The sequence below is a fragment of the Suncus etruscus genome, chromosome 11 (genome assembly GCF_024139225.1).
Source record: "Suncus etruscus isolate mSunEtr1 chromosome 11, mSunEtr1.pri.cur, whole genome shotgun sequence".
NCBI lineage: Eukaryota > Metazoa > Chordata > Mammalia > Eulipotyphla > Soricidae > Suncus > Suncus etruscus.
Window position 1 is genome coordinate 69,945,771 of NC_064858.1, and position 22,824 is coordinate 69,968,594.

General features: G+C 39.4%; 1 protein-coding gene across 1 annotated transcript in view; it reads left to right on the forward strand.

The window, feature by feature from the left end:
• The first annotated feature begins 3,459 nt into the window (after window positions 1-3,459).
• The window catches only part of PPP1R12A (protein phosphatase 1 regulatory subunit 12A), a 125,128-nt gene continuing 105,763 nt past the window's right edge, over window positions 3,460-22,824 (forward strand). Inside the window, exon 1 of the mRNA XM_049783366.1 lies at window positions 3,460-3,707. Coding sequence (XP_049639323.1) covers window positions 3,471-3,707 — 237 coding nt within the window. The 5' untranslated portion in view covers window positions 3,460-3,470. The remainder of the gene's footprint in view (window positions 3,708-22,824) is intronic.

Sequence of the window (22,824 nt, forward strand, 5' to 3'; positions counted from 1 at the left end):
GACTTTTATTATTAAAAAAAATAGACATTCTATTTTTTTTGGCTTATGTTGATTTAAGCTGGTTTTATTTCTTGTCCTGTGTGCACACATTGCAATATGATCAAATTATTTTCAGAGTTACATTCTGTAATCATCCTTCACATGGTAGTTGAGAGTAAGGTATCACACAAACACATGAACATATGTATACACACAGCTTACTTTCCTATGGCATTAGATGTTTTGATAATTATAAGAGATTAGTACTGTGATATATTAGGAGATGGCACATTAGGAAAGGAAAAAGAGCACAAAAAACCACGTAAACTGTAAGCACTTAATTATAAATTTGGGTTACCGAGAGATCTTCAAAGGCTAGAACATGTTTGTTTCTATTCCCAACACTCAAGGTCCCTCAAGCACTGCTAGGTGAGACACCATAGTACTGTATCAGGACTGGCCCAATTACTGAAGGTGTGGACCCCAAACAAAAATATGGTTTTAAAATTCTTTAAGCTAATCGTAATTAGCAAGTAAATAAATGGTAAGAGTTATTGTAATTATGGTTTTATTTTTGTAATTAAGTCTTGAATATGATATCCATAAATCCACATAACCTCTAACATGTATTAACTGAGGAACCCTGATGTAAAAACTTATTGTGGCAAAGGAAAACAATTAGAAATTTTAGTTCAAATTGTCCTTCTATTTTAAAGTTTAGTCTCCGAAGAGCTAAACATTTACTCACACTCTAATCTTATAGACCATTAGGCAATTAAACTACTTTCAATTTCTTATTTTGACAAATTCTTAAATTTAAAAAAATTTAATTCGGCTACTGAATAAGATTATTAACTTTTTTACTTTGGCACTGAAATATTTAGTGTTAATATTAATGTTCTGGGAATACAATGTTGCTGTTTCTTGCTTTTGTTTTGGGGCCATACTCAAAGACCTCAGGATTCATTCCTGGTCTCCCGGTTGCTCTTTGCAGTGTTCATGGTGGTGGTGGTGCTGGGGGTAGGGTTGGGGGACAGTACTGAGTTCAGGTCCCCTGGGCTCAAGGCAAGTGCCTTAAAGCAAGCTTTACCTAGCTGTTAATATTTTGGAGGGTCGTCCCAAATGGTGCTGGGCCCTCCACCTTTCCAACCCTACACTGCCACTGATTTTAGCAAACTTAGCCCTCTGGGAAATGGAAAGAAAAGTATCATTTGCATACTCAGTAAAAGATGCCCAGGTGGTCTTTGGGAAATGGCACTTAACTATAACTGAAAAAGCATACTTTCCATCATATTCTGGCCCAAATGAAAACTTCAGACATCTAAATAAACTTCAGAAAACACTAATAAAAGACCAAATAAGCTTAAAGGCTCTTGGGAAATAGTAAGAATAATTTAGTTTTCCTAAGTAGATAGTGGATCTGACCATAGAATCCCCAAAGTTCTGCCTCCTGTTGTTCACTTAAATTTAAAAGTTTGAAAAGGGGCAAAGTTACTAAACTTACTCAACTTACTAAAGCTTAAAAATTTGAAGTTTGAAAACTAGCTATTAAGAATGAGTGTGAAGAGTTCTCCCCAAACCATGCATTTGTATTTAGTATCCAAAGTTCTGATACCATTACTACTTCTATAAATGCTGCACTTTTTATTTCTACACTATTTTTAAAGAGCAACCCTAACCTGAACTCTATCCTAATAGTTGCATATCAGAAAATTCAGTCTTCCAGGCAGGTGGCTTCCTAATCAGATTTTGCTCAATTATTTTCATCGTATGTTGGCAGCAGTGATGTGTACTTGAAAGGATATCTATCATGCTGAGAATAAGAAAAACATAATTGCTCTTTGTTGTATCCTCAGCACCCATGTTGGACTCACTGCAGAGAATGCAGGGAAAGATTCCTAACTCTGCTGCTGGGGAAAAGGAACAATCAGTTAATTATTTTGGGACTAAGACTAGACCAGCACTATGGTCTGCAGTAACAGAAAAGGTTAAAACAACTAGACAACCCCCGAAGTTCCACTCCACAGTAGATATTTTATTACTTTGAGGGTGGGAGCTACACAAACTCAAAATAGTTGATGAACACAATGGAGTATTGGAGTATTAGATGTCAACTTGGGGGGGGGGCTGCAAAGAGTGGGCTCAAAAGACATCTTTAATGCCAAAAAAGTGTGTGTGTGTGGGTCATACAAGACAAAATTAATGCCTTCCCGCAATCATTCTAGGGACCTCAAAAAAATAAAAGCGGATTAAAATATTCTTCTCTTGCCTCCCCAGTGCCTACAACAAAGACAGGTCCTTTGTCAGTCTAAATACTAGACGGAGGAGTCAATTGCGTAAGAGTTACTCATGCCTTTTTCGACTCGGGAGCTGGGGCTTTCTTTACCCATCCTAGGAAAGCCAGAGATGGCGGAGAGAAAACCAGGAATCCCTTAAAAGGTCAGGACCAGTTAACAGGGCTCGCCCCAGCTGGTGCTAAAAATACTGCAGGAAAGAACGCAAAACAAAACAGAACCAAACCCGTAGGAAAGCCAATTAAAAAAAATTTTTAAAAGCACGTAATAACAATACATGAAAAACTCAAAAATAAAAGATAAAATCTAAGAAAAAGTCAAGGCATTCGTGCCGAGTCGGCGGGTAGGTTGGAAACCCCTTGCAAAGAGCCCGGGGCAGCCGGACGGGAGAAACCGGGCGACAGTTCCCACAGCAGCGTCTGTGCCCCTCAACCCCGGAGGCTCCCAAACCACCCGATTTCTGGGGGCTGGAGGAGGAGGAGGAAGAAGGGGAAAGAAACCAACTCCGAGCACCTCTCCCAGACCCCGGGAGGTGCCGTCGGCAACAGCCCACCCGGCCTCGGCTTCGCCGGCCAGAGGCGGACGCGGGTGTGGCAGGCAACGCGTCGCCTAGGCCTCGGGCATCCCAGGATCCCTCCGCCCCGTTTCCCTTCCGGCCCCGGTCAGTCCTTCGACCCTCGGCGAGCGGCGGCCGCCAGACCGGGCGGACACACCGCGCCCTCCTCCGCCGGCCGTTGGCTCGCTCGCCCGCCCGCGGCCGGTCGGCGAACGCTTCCGGGAGGCGTGGCCAGCGCGGGGCGCATGCGCGGCGGCGTCCGGGCGCCTCCCTGGCGCGGCTCTGGCGACGTGACGTGCGATTGGCCGCGCCTGACGGGCTGACAAGCGGGCGGGCGGGCGGCGGCGGCGCGGCGCGGCGGCGGCGGCGGTCGGAAGGGAAGGGAAGGGAAGGAAGGGAGGGAAGGGAAAGGAAGGCCCGCTCGGCCGGGCGCGCCGCCCCAGTGCTCTGTGGGAAACTGGAAGTGTCGAGCGGCCGGGCCGCGCGCGGCGAGAGCTCCGTCGTCTCGCGCGCACTTCGCTCCGACTTTTCTCGCTCCGCGCACGCTCGGCGCTCGCCCCGCCGCGCTCCCTCGCCCGGCGCTCGCCCGCCCCGGCCCCGCGCGCCCCCCGCCGCCGCCCCGCACAGGCCCGGGCTCGGGGATGAAGATGGCGGACGCCAAGCAGAAGCGGAACGAGCAGCTCAAGCGCTGGATCGGCTCCGAGACGGACCTGGAGCCGCCCGTGGTGAAGCGCCAGAAGACCAAGGTGAAGTTCGACGACGGCGCCGTCTTCCTGGCCGCCTGCTCGAGCGGCGACACGGACGAGGTGCTCAAGCTGCTGCACCGCGGCGCCGACATCAACTACGCCAATGTGGACGGGCTCACGGCCCTGCACCAGGTCCGGCGCCCGGGGTGGGCGACGCCCGCAGGGGCGCGGGGGGAGGAGGAGCCGCGCCGGGGCTTCGGGGCTCCAAGCTCGGGGGACCCCGAAGCGGGCTTAGCAGGGGGGCGCCCTAGTCGCTGGGTGGGACGCGCTCCTTGCTCCTGTGTCTAGTCTGGGTGTCAAGGAATGGGTTCCGGGAGCCACGGGGTGGGGTCTTGGGGGGTCCTGACCCCGCGGGACCCCCCCCACACACACACTCCGGGCCAGTGCCGGCCGCTGCATCGCTTTGACCCGGGTCTGTTGCTGGGTCGGTGGCGAGTGAACCGGGGGGGGGGGGGAGTGGAGTGCGCGTTTCCTGCGCCCCGCTGCCCCCACCTGCCCTGCTCGCACTCACTGGTGTCTCTGTGTGTCTGTGTCTGCGCGCGGGTGGGCGCGCTCTGGGGGTGCCGGGGCCCGTCTGCACCCGCGAGAGGGGGAGCAGGTGCGAGTCCGGGCCTCCTCGAACCGCGGCCCGCCCCCCTGGCCTGCGTGCGGGCTTTGCAGTCGCTGGGGCTCCCCTCCTGCCCGCCCTGGCCCCCCAACCCCCGTTGTTGGTGGCTTTTTGCTTCCCCAAGAGCCGGTTCCCTGCGGCCCTTTCTTGCCTTCTCTCTCCTCCCGTGGGTGGGGAAGGGGGGAGCGAGCGAGCGAGCGAGCCGCTCGCACACACGTCCTTCAAAATGGATGCTCGCCCGCTCGCTCGCTCAGCCTGCAGTCCAAAGTTTTGGTAGTTGGTCGGCTCGGGATCCTCGCTCCGTGTTCGCCAAATAAGGACAAACTATTGGCAACCCCCAGATAATGCGCTTGCTTTTGCCTTTAACAGGCCAGAAGCGACACGGTCACTGAGAGTTCTGTAAGAAATAAAAAAAAAACAATAATAATTCGTTTTCCCTGGTCCTAAGAGGCAACCCGGAGAGAGAGAGAGAGGGGACACTGCATTTTCTCTCTGGGCGATTCATACTTGGGAATGATTCGCAAAGAATTTTTTTTAACTACTAGCTCCCCCGCCCCACCCCCTCTCGAAGTTCCTTTGGATATATTTGGAAGATCTCTGCACTTTATTTTGATTAAGAGAGTCACAGGAACTTGTTTAGGAGGTGACAACGGAAGGCTTTCTATTTCGTGCATAACTTATTTTGCCCCCTTTTTATGAGAGGTACGCTTGCCTTGTAGCATTTTTTTCTTTTTCTTTTTCTGCTTCCTGTGTTGTGTATGATGACCGGTTGCTTGCCCCCCCCCATTTGTAATTTAATTGAATTTCTTGTATCACACTTGGCTCATTAGCCTGGCTTTACAGCACTGACTAGACGAATTGAAGAAAATGACAAATCACAGGACAAATCTGGAATTCGGAATCATACACCCAGTAAAACTATAGCTTGGTCTTGAGCTCTTTCGCTATGCCATTAGTTTAGAGTCTAATATAACAAACTTTATTTTTAAAATCTGGCTGAGGTTTATTTTAAAATAGGACATAACTATGTATTCTAAAATTATGGTGTATAGAAAGAAACTTGACATTTAAAAATGATAATTCAGTTAAATTTTTTTGGTTTGAATTGATTTGGAAAGACATTGTATGCTTGAGGTCAGGATTTAATTGGATAATGAATGAAACTAATGAAATAATCGTATTTTTAGTAAACACAACTGTAAACATAGCTAATGTTTTATTAGTGTTTGGTTAAAATGGTCAAATGGAAACTTAAAGGTCTATAGTTGCAGTGTATTTGCTTAGAGGAAAAAAATTTCTAAAATTTTCATTAATATACTGGCTTAAGTAGGGAGAAAAAAATGTAAGTTTCTTAAGATATTTTTAACCCTTTCAATTTAGACTTGTTGCAAGAATTTTCAGACATCTTTAACTTAAATTGTCTTCCTAAACTGAATTCAGTGGTTACTTTATTAGGTGTATTTAATGTATATTGGGTATTTCAGTTTAGTTTGCAAGTGTTTCAGCTGAAATGTCCAAGTTTACACATATTCATTTGCAAAGCTTTAATTTGCATTTCCTTGTCATTTCAATCATTTTAAAAATATCAACATTAGCATTTTCATTTTATCTTTTGCCATTTCTTGTGTTTTTATTCAGTTGTGACTGATAAATCGTTTGCTTTAGGCATTTCAGGGTAACAAATAGTGAAAGGTGATAAAGGTTTTTTAAAAGAATCTTGGGGACCTCCTAACTCTAGCAGCCTGGGGGGTGATGGTGGGGGATAGGGGTTGCAGAAAGGGAATGGGGAAGGGGGGACAAATTTGGTGGTGGGTATTCCCCTGATTCAATATCAATATGTACCTAAAATACTAATGTGAAAGATATGTAAGCCACTGTGATCAAAATAAAAATTAAAAAAAAGTAAAAAAAAAAAAAGAATCATCAACAAAAAATAAAAGAATCACCAGAAAAATTTAAGTTTATGAGAAATCTCTTGAATGCTACTTATTTTAAATATTTGCCTTTTAAACTTAAAATGATCCACATATTTATTTAATGCCTTTGAATAGTTTAGTGTTTTTTTTTTTTACTCTCAAGAGGTTGTAGAATATTTAATATTTAATTTTTTTTTTTACCAATTCAACTATTTGTTTTTAGGAAGGTTTATTTACTTTTTAAGTTTTAGTCAAATGTCCCACATTTTACTATTTAGAAGAAAAGTCTCAGGAACTTAATGTTAAGTATTTCTTAATCTTCCATTGAGTTTCCATTTTTGACATAAATAGCTCTTATATAGATTTTTTTTGTTTTGTTGAGTGTGTTCTCTAGAAGTCAAGCTACCCAGCTTCCAGCTGTTCTTTGTGTATGGAAATATGGCATGTGTAAGGCAGAAGCAGCAATGTTTGTTATCATATTTCCTCTCTTGACTTCTCAGAGTAGTTTTTTTCCCAAAGCTAGAAAATACCTCTGAAGATAAGGTTATGATATAAATGCCCATTTTCTGGACATATATAAAATCATAAAATCAGCTTTGATTTTATAATTTTATATTAATGTCATATGTACTAATGTTTCAGCAAACTTTCTATCAAGTACCTTAGCTAATTCATATATGGACATGGAAGATAGGCATGCCTTCCAGTAGTTTTAAGGTTGGCGCTTTGATTGACATTAAAAAGTCTTCATTTTGTTTTGTTTTGGGGTCACACCCAGCGGCTCTCAGGGGTAATTGTTGCTCTTTACTCAGGAATTACTCTTGGCAGGCTTGGAGCTCCAAGTGGTATGTCAGGGATTGAACTCGGATTGACTGTGTGCAAGGCAAGCGCCCTACCTGATACACGATCTCTCATTAAAATGAGAGATTTCATTTAAAATCTTACCTATTAACTTCTGTGTCAGGAACTTATAAGTCAATTTACAATTCTCATATTTCTGCAGGAGCAGTAATTTCTCTTATATTTTCTACTTAAAGATACTTTTTGAGTAACAATAGAAATGCACCATCTTTGCTAAGATTAGCTATTACTGTATTTACACATGTCTTTGTGATTTCTTCAGATCTTATTACTCAAACGTGAATTTTTGGGTGTAATTAAATTTTATAATCCAGTTTTATCACTTAACATTTATTCTGTATATATTTCACAACTTAGCATATAAAAATTCATAAGTTAATCAGTATCCTTTCTTAGTTTGTATTATACATCACAAGATTTCCTTTAAGATTAGCATAAAACTAAACTTTTTTCACCAGGCTTGCTCTTACTGATGCTTGTTTTTGTAGTTAATCTGAAGATTAAATAAACGTTAAACATTGATATTACTTCTTATCCCGTATTATATATAGGCACTTTTCAAAATTGCCTTTGCTTAATTTCCTGTTTTTTGCTCATAATCATTCTAGTTCATACCTTGATTTTTAACCTTTGACTCTAGCAATTTTCTCTTCTTGATTGACTGTAGCAATTAAGCCTCTGTTCCCTGATTTAGTCTAGTTTTCATATTACTTTAGAATTAATAATCATTTTCAATTGTCAGCTCTCATTAAAGTAAGATTTAAAGTATCATACCTTTGGGTTTATCTGCTTCCATTGTGTTCTGTTACTGTTGCCATGCATTGTTCCTATACTAGAACTTCTTGCTCTTTTTGACAATCAAGACATTCTTGAGTGTTCAATCTAGTTGCTAGCTAGAATCAGTCTAACCTTTGAATTTGTTTAATACTGTCTCCTTGCTGCTCACTTCACCTGTATTTGCTTTTCTTCTGTAAGACACTTACTACTGAATACTGGCTCTGTGCTCAGGGATCTCACCTGCTGGTGCTTAGGAATTATATGCTTTGCCAGAGATCGATTGAACCAGGTCACCTGGATGCAATGGTCAAATTCCTTAATATCAAATATCTTAATAACTCAAGTACCCTGTAATATCTCTTCAGCCCCATTTTTTAGCCTACCTAAATAAATAAAACTTTTTCTATTTTACAAATAAAAGTTGTCACCCCAATCTTACTTCCTGAAAGTAAATGGGCAGGGCATTGTGGGTATACTAGTAGGGCACCAAAGCCACACTGCTGCTTTTATAGTGCCTTCTCTGCAGTTGCTTCCTTTGGACTTCCTGGCAACAGTTCTGTGGGCTGACTTTGAAGTGTCATAACCTAGACCATCTTTTATGTGCTTTAGTGTGATTGCAAGTTGTGACTGAGCATTTTCTGTTAGCAAGAAAAGTACTGATACTTTAAATCATCATTTTAAAAATAGTCATCATTCTTCAGTTCAGTGGTAGAGTGCATTCCTCCAGTGAGGCCTCATGTTAGAGTGTAGAACATTTGTTTTGTAACTGCTGTTTTATTTTCTGAGTTTCTGAAGTATTTCAAACTATTTTCATTGCCTCTCTGCCTGCAGAAATTTATTCCACATTTATTTATTTATTTATTTATTTATTTATTTATTTATTTATTTGGGGGCTTTGGGGTCACACCGGCAGCACTTAGGGATTAGTCCTGGCTCTACGATCAGAAATCACTCCTGGCAGGCTCGGGCGACCATATGGGATGCCGGGATTCGAACCACTGTCCTTCTGCATGCAAAGTAAACGGCCTATCTCCATGCTATCTCTCTGGCCCCCCCCCCCCACCTTTATTTTTAAGGCTTGTAGGGTTCCTTAGACATGGTAAAAAGAGGGAGCTCACCAGCAGTCATTTTGAATTCTAATTTTGTTTTGTTTTGGTGTGTATGCAGTAGGCATCCCTAGTGTTTTAGCAAAGAGAAATGGGTTAGTGAACATTTGCTGAGGATTTATTACTTGTTGATAAACTATGATATGTTCTTTTACAAACTAGCTTACTTTCATAGTTTCCTTTTTCTCTGGCTCAAGGTTACTAAGATAATGGTGAACTGAGTTGTAACAGGTATTTTTGATTCAAAAACCCAAATCTTGAACATTTTGCTAAATGTCTTAAGTTCGAAGAAGAAAATATTCAATTTCTGTCATTTGGGTTGATAATTAGTCATTGGAAGTTTTTTTGTAAATCAGAGAATCAAATGAAATTCTATAATTTTGTAATCTACTTTTGCTTTAACTAGCCAACGCATTTAAGCATTTATTATAATTGAAATGCAGTAGCAGTATGTATCTAAATTATTCTCAGAATCTGTCCTAAAATTTCGGAACTGCCAGAATTGTTTGACCATCATATATAGCGTAATGGTCAAATGCTTTAGGAAGTTGCAAAGGAAGTTACATTTGGGACATAGCATTTAGTCTTAAAATACTCTTTTTACTCCTAAAAAAAAAACACCTCTTGGGGCCGGGAAGGTGGCGCTAGAGGTAAGGTGTCTGCCTTGCAAGTCCTAGCGTAGGACAGACCACTGTTCGATCTCCCGGCATCCCATATGGTCCCCCCCAAGCCAGGGGCAATTTCTGAGCACATAGCCATGAGTAACCCCTGAGCGTCAAATGGGTGTGGCCCCAAAAACAAACAAACAGAAAAAACCCCACCTCTTCCTTTATTCTAATAACAATTTATATTAATTGCTTTGGTGCATAGTTACACTCTATTTTAAAATTTTATTTTATTGAAATAGTTGTGATCTATAGATTCCTTCATAGTTGAATTTTAGATATACAGTGAGTCAGGGCCAGAATGCATCCCATGCACCACTCTTTGCCCCTGTCCTGCCAGTGTAGCAGGCCATTTAAGTTCAGATTGTTAAAGTTTAGGTCTCTTGATTCTATTGTTGTTGACTTTGGCTTTGATTTTTTAGTTCTGTCCTTATTTTTCCCTAACAATGCTTCTGAGACCACTTGGCCCCTGGCCCCCCAACCTTTCTTTATTCCTTTCTTCTTAGTTTTATAGAAAAAACGTAGAACGGGCCTGGAGAGATAGCACAGCGGCAGTTGCCTTGCAAGCAGCCGATCCAGGACCAAAGGTGGTTGGTTCGAATCCCAGTGTCCCATATGGTTCCCCCGTGCCTGCCAGGAGCTATTTCTGAGCAGATAGCCAGGAGTAACCCCTGAGCACCGAAGGGTGTGGCCCAAAAACCAAAAAAAAAAAAAAAGAAAAAAGAAAAAACATAGAACAACGTGATCCAAGTCACACCTCTTTTATAGTAAATGCTTTGTATATATGCAAATGTACACAAGTACTTAACTCTTAATGAAAAGTGATAGCTAGTGATATTTTTTATTTTTTTAATATTTTTTAAACACCTTGGTTACAAACATGATTGTGGTTGGGTTTCAGTCATATAAGATGACACCCCCATCACCAGTGCAACATTCCCACCACCAAAGTCCAAAATATCCCTCCTCCCCTCCCCGCCCCCACCTGTACTCTAGACAGACTTTCTATTTCCCTCATACATTTTCATTGTTAGGATAGTTCGTAGTGTAGTTATTTCTCTTAACTAAACTCATCACTCTTTGGTAAGGTTCATGAGGTGGGCTGTAACGTCCAGCCCTCCTCTCTTTTGTGTCTGAAAATTATTGAGAAATGTCTTTCATTTTTCTTAAAACCCATAAATTAGTGAGACCATTCTGCGTCTTTCTCTCTTTCTCTGACTTACTTCACTCAGCATAATAGATTCCATGTACATCCATGTATAGGAAAATTTCATGACTTCATCTCTCCTTACAGCTGCATAATATTCTATTGTGTATATGTACCACAGTTTCTTTAGCCATTCGTCTGTTGAAGGGCATCTTGGTTGTTTCCAGAGTCTTGCTATGGTAAATAGTGCTGCAATGAATATAGGTGTAAGGAAGGAGTTTTTGTATTGTATTTTTGTGTTCCTAGGGTATATTCCTAGGAGTGGTATAGCTGGATCCTATGGGAGCTCAGTTTCCAGTAGTGATTTTTTTTTTTTTTTTTTTTTTTTGGTTTTTGGGCCACACCCGTTTGACGCTCAGGGGTTACTCCTGGCTATGTGCTCAGAAATCGCCCCTGGCTTGGGGGGACCATATGGGACACCGGGGGATCGAACCGCGGTCCTTCCTTGGCTAGCACTTGCAAGGCAGACACCTTACCTCCAGCGCCACCTACCCGGCCCCTCCAGTAGTGATATTTTAAGATAAGTTTCTAACCATCATTTAGCTTTATTGTCTGAATTTTCTTTACAGTTGTTATTAGTTTTAATAGTTAGAACTTGAAATGTGAAATTGTAATAACATCTGAATTAGTAAAACAAACACTAATGTTAATCAGTTTGTTTTAATTGAAAGTCTATAGTTAGTAGTCAGATTATAAATGTATTTCTGGCCTTTGGAAGAGCAGTCAATTTTTTTTTTCTTAGTGCTGTTTGAATTGTTTTGCTTGTTGCTGGTCAAGTCATTGTTTCCAGAATTTTTGGGTTTTTTTAGATCAGGAAAGTAATGTTTTTCGAAGACTGAAATAGTATAGTGTGGCATTGAAGGCAAATGTCCTCATCATCTATCTTTGTCATTTCACAAAACCTATATTTTAACAACAAAAGGTCTTCAAAGAATAGACAGGTGTATATTAATCTCTACACTTAAAACTATTGTCTTAATGCTCTTTCACTTAGAGATTAGCTGAGGCTGGACAGATCTCAGTATTAAAATCTTTTCGTCTCATCCTTCAGTAGGAATAGTAGAGTGCAGATGGTGTCAGTCAGTTTATGTGATGCCTGGCACACTTAGAATCCATAAGGAGTCAGGTGGGCACGCGCACGCTTGTGGTTGCCTTACAAGATACCAGGGACAGGTATCTGTAGGAAGCTCTGGTTTCATATTTGTTCTTCAATGAGGACATGCACAAATAATCTTTCCTTGGAATGTACTTCCCATTTCATAGGAAGCCATAACTCAAAGCACAAAGTACTGAATTGCTTTAAACTTTAGGGCTAAACTGACTTTCTGACTTACTGTTTAAATCTTAGATTTGGCACTTAGAAGTGCCTACTACTGTTAGTGTATCTTATCTGGGCAAAATGGTGAATTCCTTCAGGGAGGTGCTTGGATTGATTTTTCTTTAAACTCACTTTGGTAACTGCATTTTATTTTAGCAGGTACATGGCAAATGTTTGTTGATTAAAAGAAAATTGAACTCATTGTAGACTAGTCTTGTGAAGAAGCTTCAGGTTTAATGTTTTATTTTAAACACCTTTAATATTTCATTGGGTTATTGTTCCTTTTCAGGATCATTTTTAAATTTTGAAAATAGTCATTTGGAGACAAGATTAATAAAGCCACCTTGTAAGTAACACCTTATAAAAAGCACCTTATAAATAACAAATACTGTCTCACTGATAAGTACTGTTGCTGGTTAGATGATATTGTTAGATTGAGTTGATAGAAAATTAAATAATGGCAATTTGTGTGGGTAAATAGAACTGAAATAATAAACATGAATAATTGTTATAGTAAGGGCCCTGGGCTCTCTCAGGAGTAGCCAGAAATCAAAAATAAATAAACAAATAAATAAAAGGTTTATACTAGTAACTATTTTGTATTTGTGCCATACTTGGCATTATTCAGGGATTACTCCTGGCTCTATGCTCAGGGATCACTTCTGGCAGCTCTGGGGGCAGAGCTTTGTAGGGTGCCAGAGATGTACAAGGCAAACACCCTACCTGCTGTACTGTCTCTCTTGCCCCCCTCCCGTAATTTTCATAACAAGAAAAGGTCGCTTTTGTTAGTTGAAATTTTTTTTTTTTTTTTTTGGTTTTTGGGCCACACCCAGTAACGCTCAGGGGTTACTCCTGGCTATGTGCTCAGAAGTTGCTCCTGGCTTGGGGGACCATATGGGACACCGGGGGATCGAACCGCGGTCCGTCCAAGGTTAGCGCAGGCACCTTACCTTTAGCGCCACCGCCCGGCCCTGTTAGTTGAAATTTAACAAAATTTTAAATCTTAGTTTTCTTTTTTTGAAATGGAATGTTTCTAGTTACCAATAAATATGATTAAAAGTTTTACTCAATTTTTATAACATTTTAAAGTAAATTTTCTTCTTTTTTCCCTTGGTTTTTGGTTTTTAGACCATACCCACTGACGCTCAGGGGTTACTCCTGGTTATGCATTCAGAAATTGCTCCTGGCTTGGGGGATCATATGGGACTCCAGGGACTGAACCTGGGTCCATCCTGGGTCAGCCGTGTACAAGGCAAACATCCTACCGCTGTGCTATCGCTCTGGCCCCTAAAATAGATTTTCTTAAATAGATTCCTTGACAGTTGGTTTACTTTACCAGTTATGAATCCCTAGCATACTAGTATTAGATTAATCCATATTTTCTATGTATTTTAATCATACTTTTCTTTTGAATAACACTATTGTGGATTCCTATATGTGTTTTTTGATCATAATATTTTAATTATCTTTTCATTGTTCAGCTGTCTAACCATAAAACTACAAATTAGCTCTGTGTTACTGTCTTGATCATTCTTGCTTGACTTGAATAATCTTTCATGGATGGAGACATACCACTTTGTCATGTGTTACAGGTATTTTTTAAATGACATTAAGTAGAAACCATGTAAAGGAATGAAGACATTCCTTCACTGTCATATTGTTAGTAATTAAATATATTATGTGCTTGAAGTAAGATATTCTACAGGGAGAGAACTTAAGTATTCCTTTAACTTAAATATATCTCATTTTTAGCTGAAATTACTTTTTATTTCACATACGATACCATATGTTATAAGAAGATTGGGTCAATTTCTTCAATACCCCAGAAGACAAAGAAGAAATTGATTTGAGATGTCAGGCTAACCACGGGGTTAGAGAAATAAATACTAGTGGGCAAGCCTTGCACAGGGCTGACCTGGAGGCTGACTCTCCAGCTCTACATATAGGCCACCAAACTTTGCCAGAAGTGATCCCTGAGTGCATAGCCAGGAACAAGCCTTGAGCACTGCCAAATTTGGCCTCTAAACAATAAAACTAACCATTTGAGAAATGAGCATGTGTATTCTGAGAATTAACATAACATATATATGGACACACCAATTTCTTTAACTTTGGAGCAAACAAGCTAATATATATAACTTTTTATTAGCCTTCAGAATTAGTAAAAATGGTCATACACTTATTCCAATTCATACTTTTGCTTGGCATATCTGGAAGTATCTTTGTAGCTTTGAGTCTACAGCATTGTGTTAAATATACTCAGTATTTCATTGAATTGTTGTTCCCTCTTAGGATAGTTTTTAAATTTGAAGACAGTCATTTGGAGATGATTGATTAATAAGGTCACTTATGAGTGGGGCTAGAGAGGCCATGCCCTCTGTGCCAAAGATGAACCCCTGGCCCTATGCTTGCCAATCTTGGTGCTCCTACTCTTGGGGTCAAATCATGTGTTTTTACATGTAAATCCCAAAAATTAATCTTACCTATTTTTTGATGATGAACACTTAGTACATTTCTCTTGATAAGGTGAACAGGATATATTCACATGTGAACATATTTGCTTATTTACCAGATTACATGTCAGGATTCTTTGGGTTTTGTTTTGCTGTGTTGTGGATTGAACCCAATCTGCATACAAGTCATGCAAATGACTGCTGAACCACATCCCTAAGCCCTGGGATTATTTCTTTAAAATGCCATTTGTAATAATATGTTTTGCTCAAAACAAATGCTATTTTAATGCGTGGTTATGAAAGATAATTTTAGAATTCTTTTAGTATATATCTAATATAAAAGACTAACCTTCAAAGTTCTACTACTGCCTACACATATCTCTTGCATTTATAATATGGTGATGTATGTCTTTTTACTTATTCATGTTATAGAATTAAAGAAGTTTTCTGTGCCATATGCAGTGGCATACTGAAGGATAAATATTTTTAAGGAAAATACTTACTAACATTACTTTTATGGAGTTTACAGTAAAATAAAATTACTTTGCCGTCAGGAATGTGCTCATTAAAACCAGAAGAGATAGCATTTGACACTTGGTAGAGTGGCTCATCTAAAACAACACATGAATATTTTATTCAGGAAGGTGCTGGGAGTCTGACCGGGTGGACTTCAGGCATTGCTCAGTGAGCTATTTGAGCACAGGGAGCAAACCTGAGGCCTCTGTATGCAAAGTATTCCTCAGCCCTTTTAGTTTTTTTCTCCAGCTCAATAGTAACAGCTGATGACTAGGCAACCCTCATACTTGGCTAGTGGTAATGTAAGTGGTTCAATCATTTTCAAAGTAGTTCGGGAATTTCTTCAAACATTAAACAGTTACCATATATTCCTGCTGATCTACTCCTAGATATGTTTCTGAAAAGTGAAAATACATGTCCATACAAAAATATGTACAGTGGTTTGTTTGTAACATTGGTTGCCACCAGCATATTGTGTAACCTCACATCAAGAGAGAGATAGAGTGAGGACATACAGTTGGTGGATTTCAGTCATAATTCCTTCATTTGTTCGGTGGATGATGTTACATACTCAGTCTTTTTACCATAACACTATACATTCAACTTAATTACTGTTATGAACAGTAGTGTGTGTATAAGCTAAAAAAATATGAGCATCATAAATATCATATCAGCAAAAGAATAAATTAATGTGGTATATTTTGCTACTGGAATTAGTGGAATTTGGGGAGGGGCGAGAGGAGGGAAAGTATTGATACTTAATGTAGCTTAAGATCATTTTGTTTTGTTTTGTTTCTCAGGCCACATCTGGTGATTCTTAGGGCTTACTCCTGGCTCTGTGTTAAGGGATCACGTTTGACAGTTCCCAAATATTGGGGATCAAAGTTGCATCTACTCATGCAGACCAATACATTAACCCCTATGCTATCTCTCTCTCTTCACAGATAAATCTTAAAAATAAGTGAAGTGAACAAAGTAAGATACAAATTACCATTACCATATCATACCAAGGACTCTGTAATTTTTTTCATAAAATTCTAAAACAGATCTATAGAGGTAATAGACATTAGGTTAATGTTTCCCAAAGGACTGAAAAAGGAGTAGAAAGGAAATGCAGTGCTTATTTAGGAGTATCTGATAGTCTTCAGGGAACCATGTGATTCCAGAGAACAAATCTAGATCTCCTACTGTATAACTCAGAATATTCAACCCTTTGAGCCATCTTTCCAGCCCCATAGCATTTCTTTTTTAGGGTAATGATCATGTGCTACAGTTTTTTGTGGTTTTGGTTGCATAGCTTTGAGTAATCTAAACCCATTTGAATGTATAATTGAAATGGATTATTACATGATAGTTCTGTCAGTGATACATTTATTTTTTTAGTGAAGCAAAGTAGTTCTATTGAATGAAACTTGCTTAGAATGATGTGAGGATAGAAAGGGGGAATGTGTTCAAGAACACAGGTTTCTCGAATGAAAATAGATAAGCAAAGAAACCTAGAGACAGGAAAAGCCAGATTCGTATTGAAGGGGGTGATATGTATTTGTGTTCACCATTACAATTTGAGGCAATAAAGCATTTCCTTCAGCTGATTTGGCCAACTGGTTGAGTCCCTGGCACAGTAGATAGTATATCTATCAGTCTCCCAATATCAGCACTGTCAGTTGTCCTAACCTATCTTACAGTATGCTGGGGCATACATGCAACTACACGTATCAGTTATGTGCAGTGATATGTAATAGTTGTATGAGGTACAGTGGAAGTGGGTGGGGTGGTATTTGCACAATGTCAGTACTTAGATGGTACTCCAGGTAGTGCTTGGGAGACTCTTTAAGTGCCAGGAATTGAACACAGTCCTGCGTACAAAGATATGAAAAGAATGTATTACACTTATGTTAATATATGTTAGGGCATTATATAGAATGTTGAGACAGCAAGGAGAGGTAATGTAACTAATCACAGTTTTGTTTGGGGGCCACACCCGGCAGTACTTAGAGGTTACTCCTGGCTCTGTGCTCAGGAGTCACTCTTGGCAGTGTTCAGGAACTATATGATATGCCAGGTATTGAACCTGGAATGGCTGCATGCAAGGCAAATTCCCTTCACACTGACTCAGGGCCCTTAATACATCAAAATTTTGTTGGGATTTTGTTGTTGGCTTTAGTTTTGAACTTAGCTGGCTTTCTCAGAAAGTGTGAAGACTAAGTAGAAAACAACTGAAATTGCAGAAAAAGTGTAGGATGAAGATTCATATTTAGGTTTTTAAGGATTTAAGTGAATTACCCAAAAACTACATGTAAATATTTGTATTTGTGCCTTTTATCTTTTAGTTCAGAAGCATTTCTGAGTAAAGCCTTGTTTACTCTTATTCAGGGTAGGGGCAGAGGATGTTTTTAGGGGTGGAGGTGGGAATAGAGCATGAAAATGTAACTGTTGGGCCAGAGTGGTGGTGCAGCGGTAGGACATTTGCCTTGCACGTGGCTGACCTAGGATGGATCGTATTTTGATCCTCGGCATCCCATATAGTCCCCCCAAGCCAGGAGCAATTTCTGTGTGCATAGCCACGAGTAACCCCTGAGCTTCATCAGGTGTGGCTCAAAAGCCAAAAAAAAAGGAAAATGTAACTGTTGAAGACTAATAAATTATAAAGAATAATAATCAATAAAAAAAGAAAAGAAAAGAAAGAATAATAATAAATAAAAAAGAAAATGTAACTGTTGAAAAATAAAGAACAATGAAAAATGAAAAGAAAATATAACTTAAAAATAATAAAGAGGTAATACTAGCATTATTACACAGTTTTAGAAGGTGCTATTTTATTTGAAGAAATGTATAATAAAGGAAATATAGTAAACCCTTGTATATAGGTTGAATTTTTAGTAAAAGGGCTGTAAATATTCTTGTTTGATCTTTAGTAACCTGACAATAAATTTGGCCTGTTTATTGGAATTAGCTGGATTAGCAGTGGCTGAAGCACCTTGTGCATGCTGGTCTGCTCCAGCACTCTGGCAGCCAGCAGGGAGATGAAAGCAGTGCGCCTTGTTGTCTTTCCTTTTGGGAAGTCTTGAACTTTTACCATTTGCACCCCCTTTTGCCTAAGAAATGTTATAGAATTTCAATGTATTTAGGTGTATAAAATAGTTTTACTGGGGCCAGTATGTACAGAGCTTGCCTTGTATATGGCTGACCTGAGTTCTGTAGCTGGTATCCCGTATGGCCCCCTGAACCTTCAGGAGTGATTTCTTCATTCAGAGTGATCCCAAATTTGATTTAGATTTAGACCAGTAATAATAAACAATGATTTAGATTAGTAACTTTGCACTCCTTTATGTTCTGTAAGATTCTTGTCATTGTTTTTAAATTCTTCTTGCATTTTATAGAAAACCAGATTTTTTACTTTCTCAAGTTCAGAAAACAAAAAGATATGGCACAGTTTGAGAGTATCAATTCTGGTCTACGTATCTAGAGAAATTGATCATATCCTCTGCTCTAAATTCAGAGTCCTCTAGAAAAAAACATCAGTTGAACAACTTTAGATTTTTTATATATAATCTTAGGTATTCAAGTTGTACCAGTGGGTCCCTCTGGAGAAAAGTGTCCACTTTGAGTATAATTCTGATGAAAGTTATTAGAGGTGATAAAGGAGGCTAGATTAAAGTTAGATTATATGAATACAACCTCTGAAAATAAAAGACAAATGTTAAATTATAAATCTATTTTTTTTCTTTTTGCTTTTTAACATCCTCATCCTATAAAAGCTTGACAAATTATGTGATTGTGTACAAGTAAAACTGGTGAAGTCTGATTATAGTAGATGGATGATCTTAGTGTCAATATCCTGGCTGTGCGGTATTATAGAATTGCAAAACTTTACCAGTGAGAAGTTGAACAAAGGACTGTCGTTATTATTCTTATTACTGCATCTGAATCTATAACTATCTCAAGATAGTATTTAATTTATCTTTGACTGTTTTGCTTATTCTTTTTGTTGCCTCAGTATTTAATCAAACTCAAAGAAAAACTCTTTCATACTGACTAGTTGAAGATTGAATCAGTATTTCATTAATTTGACAAATGTTTCTTGAGTTTCTTATATATACCCGATCTTATATAGGAGCTACAGAATGCAAAATTTAGCAAAACAAGGGTTTGCTCTTAATAGTCAGTGTAAGTGGTGTTAATTATTTTGAAGGGGAAAGTATATATATGTCAAACATATTTAAAAATGACATTCAGCATGCAAAATGTTTTGAGAGTTTGGATGGAATCTCTGGACACAATTAGAACATGATTATTGATTGAAAAATGAGAGATGAATAGATGCAACTTGGTAAAGAATTGGTGCAGTGATAGGTTTATAGTTGGTAGAAGATAGAGAAATAGATTCTTGTGAATGCAAACTACATGCAAGTTCTACCTACAAGAGAGGGAGCATAGGGGTGAGTGTTATCTATGGTTTAAAGTGTGAGTACAGTTTTAGCAGGACTATACCCCGGAAGTCCTGTTAAATTCATCCCATGTAAGTTCTCTAGAAATGAACTAAGTCTGAAGATTTGTAAATGCCTTCATATAATCACGTTTTCTTTCTTTCTTTCTTTCTTTCTTTCTTTCTTTCTTTCTTTCTTTCTTTCTTTCTTTCTTTCTTTCTTTCTTTCTTTCTTTCTTTCTTTCTTTTTCTTTCTCTTTCCTTCCTTCCTTCCTCTTTCCTTCCTTCCTTCCTTCCTTCCTTCCTTCCTTCCTTCCTTCCTTCCTTCCTTCCTTCCTTCCTTCCTTCCTTCCTTCCTTCCTTCCTTCCTTCCTTCCTTTCTCTTTCTCTTTCTTTCTTTCTCTCTCTCTCTCCCTCTCTCTCTCTTTCTCTCTCTCTCTTTCTTTCTTTTTTGTTTTTTGGGCCACACCCATTTGATGCTTAGGGGTTACTCCTGGCTAAGAGCTCAGAAATTGCCCCTTGCTTGGGGGGACCATATGGGATGCCGGGGGAATCAAACCGCGGTCATTCTTTGGCTAGCGCTTGCAAGGCAGACACCTTACCTCTAGCGCCACCTCACCAGCCCCTACGTTTTCATTTTTAAGTGACTGCTGCTTTTGAAAATGATTTGAGTTGTGGAAAAAGATAGAGACATTCCAGTTGGAGAATGTCCCAGAAATTTTGTCATATGGCTGTACAGTTAACGGTGCTTTGTAGTAGTGTACTGAAGAGGGGAAAATAAAAAGAATTCTGTGATCAATATGTTTGAGAGATAATATATAAAGAAAGATTACATGGATTTTGTTACAAATTTTTGCAGTCTTTAAAATGTGCTGTAGGGAGTAAATTAAGATAATGAAGTAACCACACAGGCTTTGGACATAGAAGTTTGCAGGTCTCCAGATGGAGAACAGTGTAAAGAAAATTTCAGAGGATGGATTATGGCAAGCCTAGCCCTAATTTAGTAATTCATAAAGGAACAGTATGGAATTGTAGAGTGAGTGAACTAAGGTGTTTGTTTGTTTGTTTTGTTTTTGGGCCACACCCAGTGATGTTCAGGAATTATTCCTGGCTATGTGCTCAGAAATGGCTTGGGGGACCATATGGGACAATGGGGATGGAACCAGGTCCATCCTGGATCAGCTGCATGCAAATTCCCTGCCACTGTGCTATTGCTCAGGCCCCTGAACAGTCAGGAGAAATGTTGGTTTGCACATAATTACAGCCAGTATTTCCAGTTCTAAATATTTCTATGTGTGCCAGAAGATAACTCAGGGGCAGGAATGCATCCTTGCATATGGAGGCCCAGGATATCGATCTCTGGCACCATATGGAGTAACAACCCCATATGAGAGTTACAACCAAGTGCTGAGCTAGGAGGAGCCTCTGAGTACTAGTGGGATTATCCGTCCTCTCCCCCCAATAAACAAAATACCTTTACTTGAAAAATGTTAAACATTTAATGACTAAAAAGCTTTACACTAACAAGCATGTTACAAGTTTGTACGTTTATATTCCCATTAGCTTCTTTAAAACATGTCAAAAGACATTGTATAAAAGCATTAGTTAAGGACTAGAGAAATAGTACAGTGGATAGGGCACTTGCTTTGCCATGTGACCAAATCGGGTTTAATCCCTGGTATCACATATGGTTCCTTGAGCACTGCTGCGTGTGGCTCTCAGACAAGAAGAGAGATTTGTGTGTCTTATTAAATATTTTTATGTAATTTTCAGTTTATTATGGAATCTTACACCTTCTTTTCTGCTACTCTCCTCATATAAAGTCAGTTTTTCCATTACCAAAAGCGTGTTTGTTTTTACTGGATAATCTGATTCCAAGTTTAGAACTTCTACATTTTACAGGACTGTGGATGACAGGGAGATAAACAATGAAAATAAAACAAGAAAAGTGGTTCCTAGTTTCAGCAGAAAATTAAAAGATGTCTCTTCTTCTACCCCCATCTCCTTCCCCTCTTTCTCTCACCCATAAACTATAAATGCTCTCTTCATATTTTTGAATAAAAAGAAAGATTAGAGCTCAGTTTAGTTATGGTATGGTAACTTTCATACCACATTTATTACTTTCTTAAAAACTCAGTTAAAAACAGTGTTTGGATTATTACCTCTTTCCCCCTTTGTTTTCCATTTTGTGATACCTAGAATTTACTTTTGAATCACTCTGTTGGTACTCAGAGGACCATATGCAATTCTGGGTGTCAAACCAGACTCGATCTCATATATGGCAACTGTTACCCTCTGTGCTCTCTCCAGTTCAATCATTCTGTTTTAAATAATGAATTTTCAGGAGACTACTTTTCACTCTGCAAAGCATTGGAATTTTACATTTTTCAAAGAAAACCTTGATATAGGAAAATGGAAATGAATACGAGTTAGTATCCTCCGTGCTTCCAGTCTCAGAGACTTAAAACACACATATACACATATACATCTATATCAATAATTTAATATAATAAGTAACCTGGTTCTTAGGCTGTACATGATACAAAATATTATAAAAGTGTCCTAATTTATAGTATCCATACAGTTAAAACTATTTTTATATAATCATAATTAAGAGGAGGGGCCCAAGAGATAACACAGCAGTAGTGCTTTTGCCTTGTTTGCAGCCGACCCGGGACTAACCCAGTTCAATCCTCGGCATCCCATATGGTCCCTGAGCCTGCCAGGAGCGATTTCTGAGCACAGAGCCAGGAGTAACCCCTCAGCGCCACTGGGTGTGCAACCCCCCTCAAAAACACAAACTCACACACACAGAGGAGATAGCAGTGAATGAAATTTTATCTTCATTTGAAAGCTTCTCTTCTCTCTGCCAAATTTATTTTCATTGCCTCTCAAGGAAATCACAAAAAATTTTTTACTTTGATATTAGCACTTTCCTTTAGTTTATTTTGTTGTTCATATAGCTAAATATCTTCAGACACAAATTTACAAGTAATTCTTGAGTTGGTTTAATGTTAAATTTGTCTTTAAAAGCCAAAGTATGTTTTACTTTATTGTTTTTGTTTTATTTTGGGGGCCACACCCAGTGCTGCTCAGGGGTTACTCCCGGCTATGGACTCAGAAATCACTCCTGGCTTGGAGGACTATATGGGACGATGGGGGATCAAATCGTGGCCCGTCCTAGGCTAGTGGGGGCAAGGCAGATGCCTTACCACTAGCACCACCATCTGGCCCCCAAAGTATGTTTTTCATAAATCAGTGAATTAAGAAATATGAGCAAGGTCCAGAGAGATAAGAAGGGTTAAGGCACTTGCCTTGTATTGGTCTTGGTTTGATCTTATAGTCTCAGTTCTATCAGCGTTTTTGCCTTAAGTACCACCTGCATAGATAAAAATGA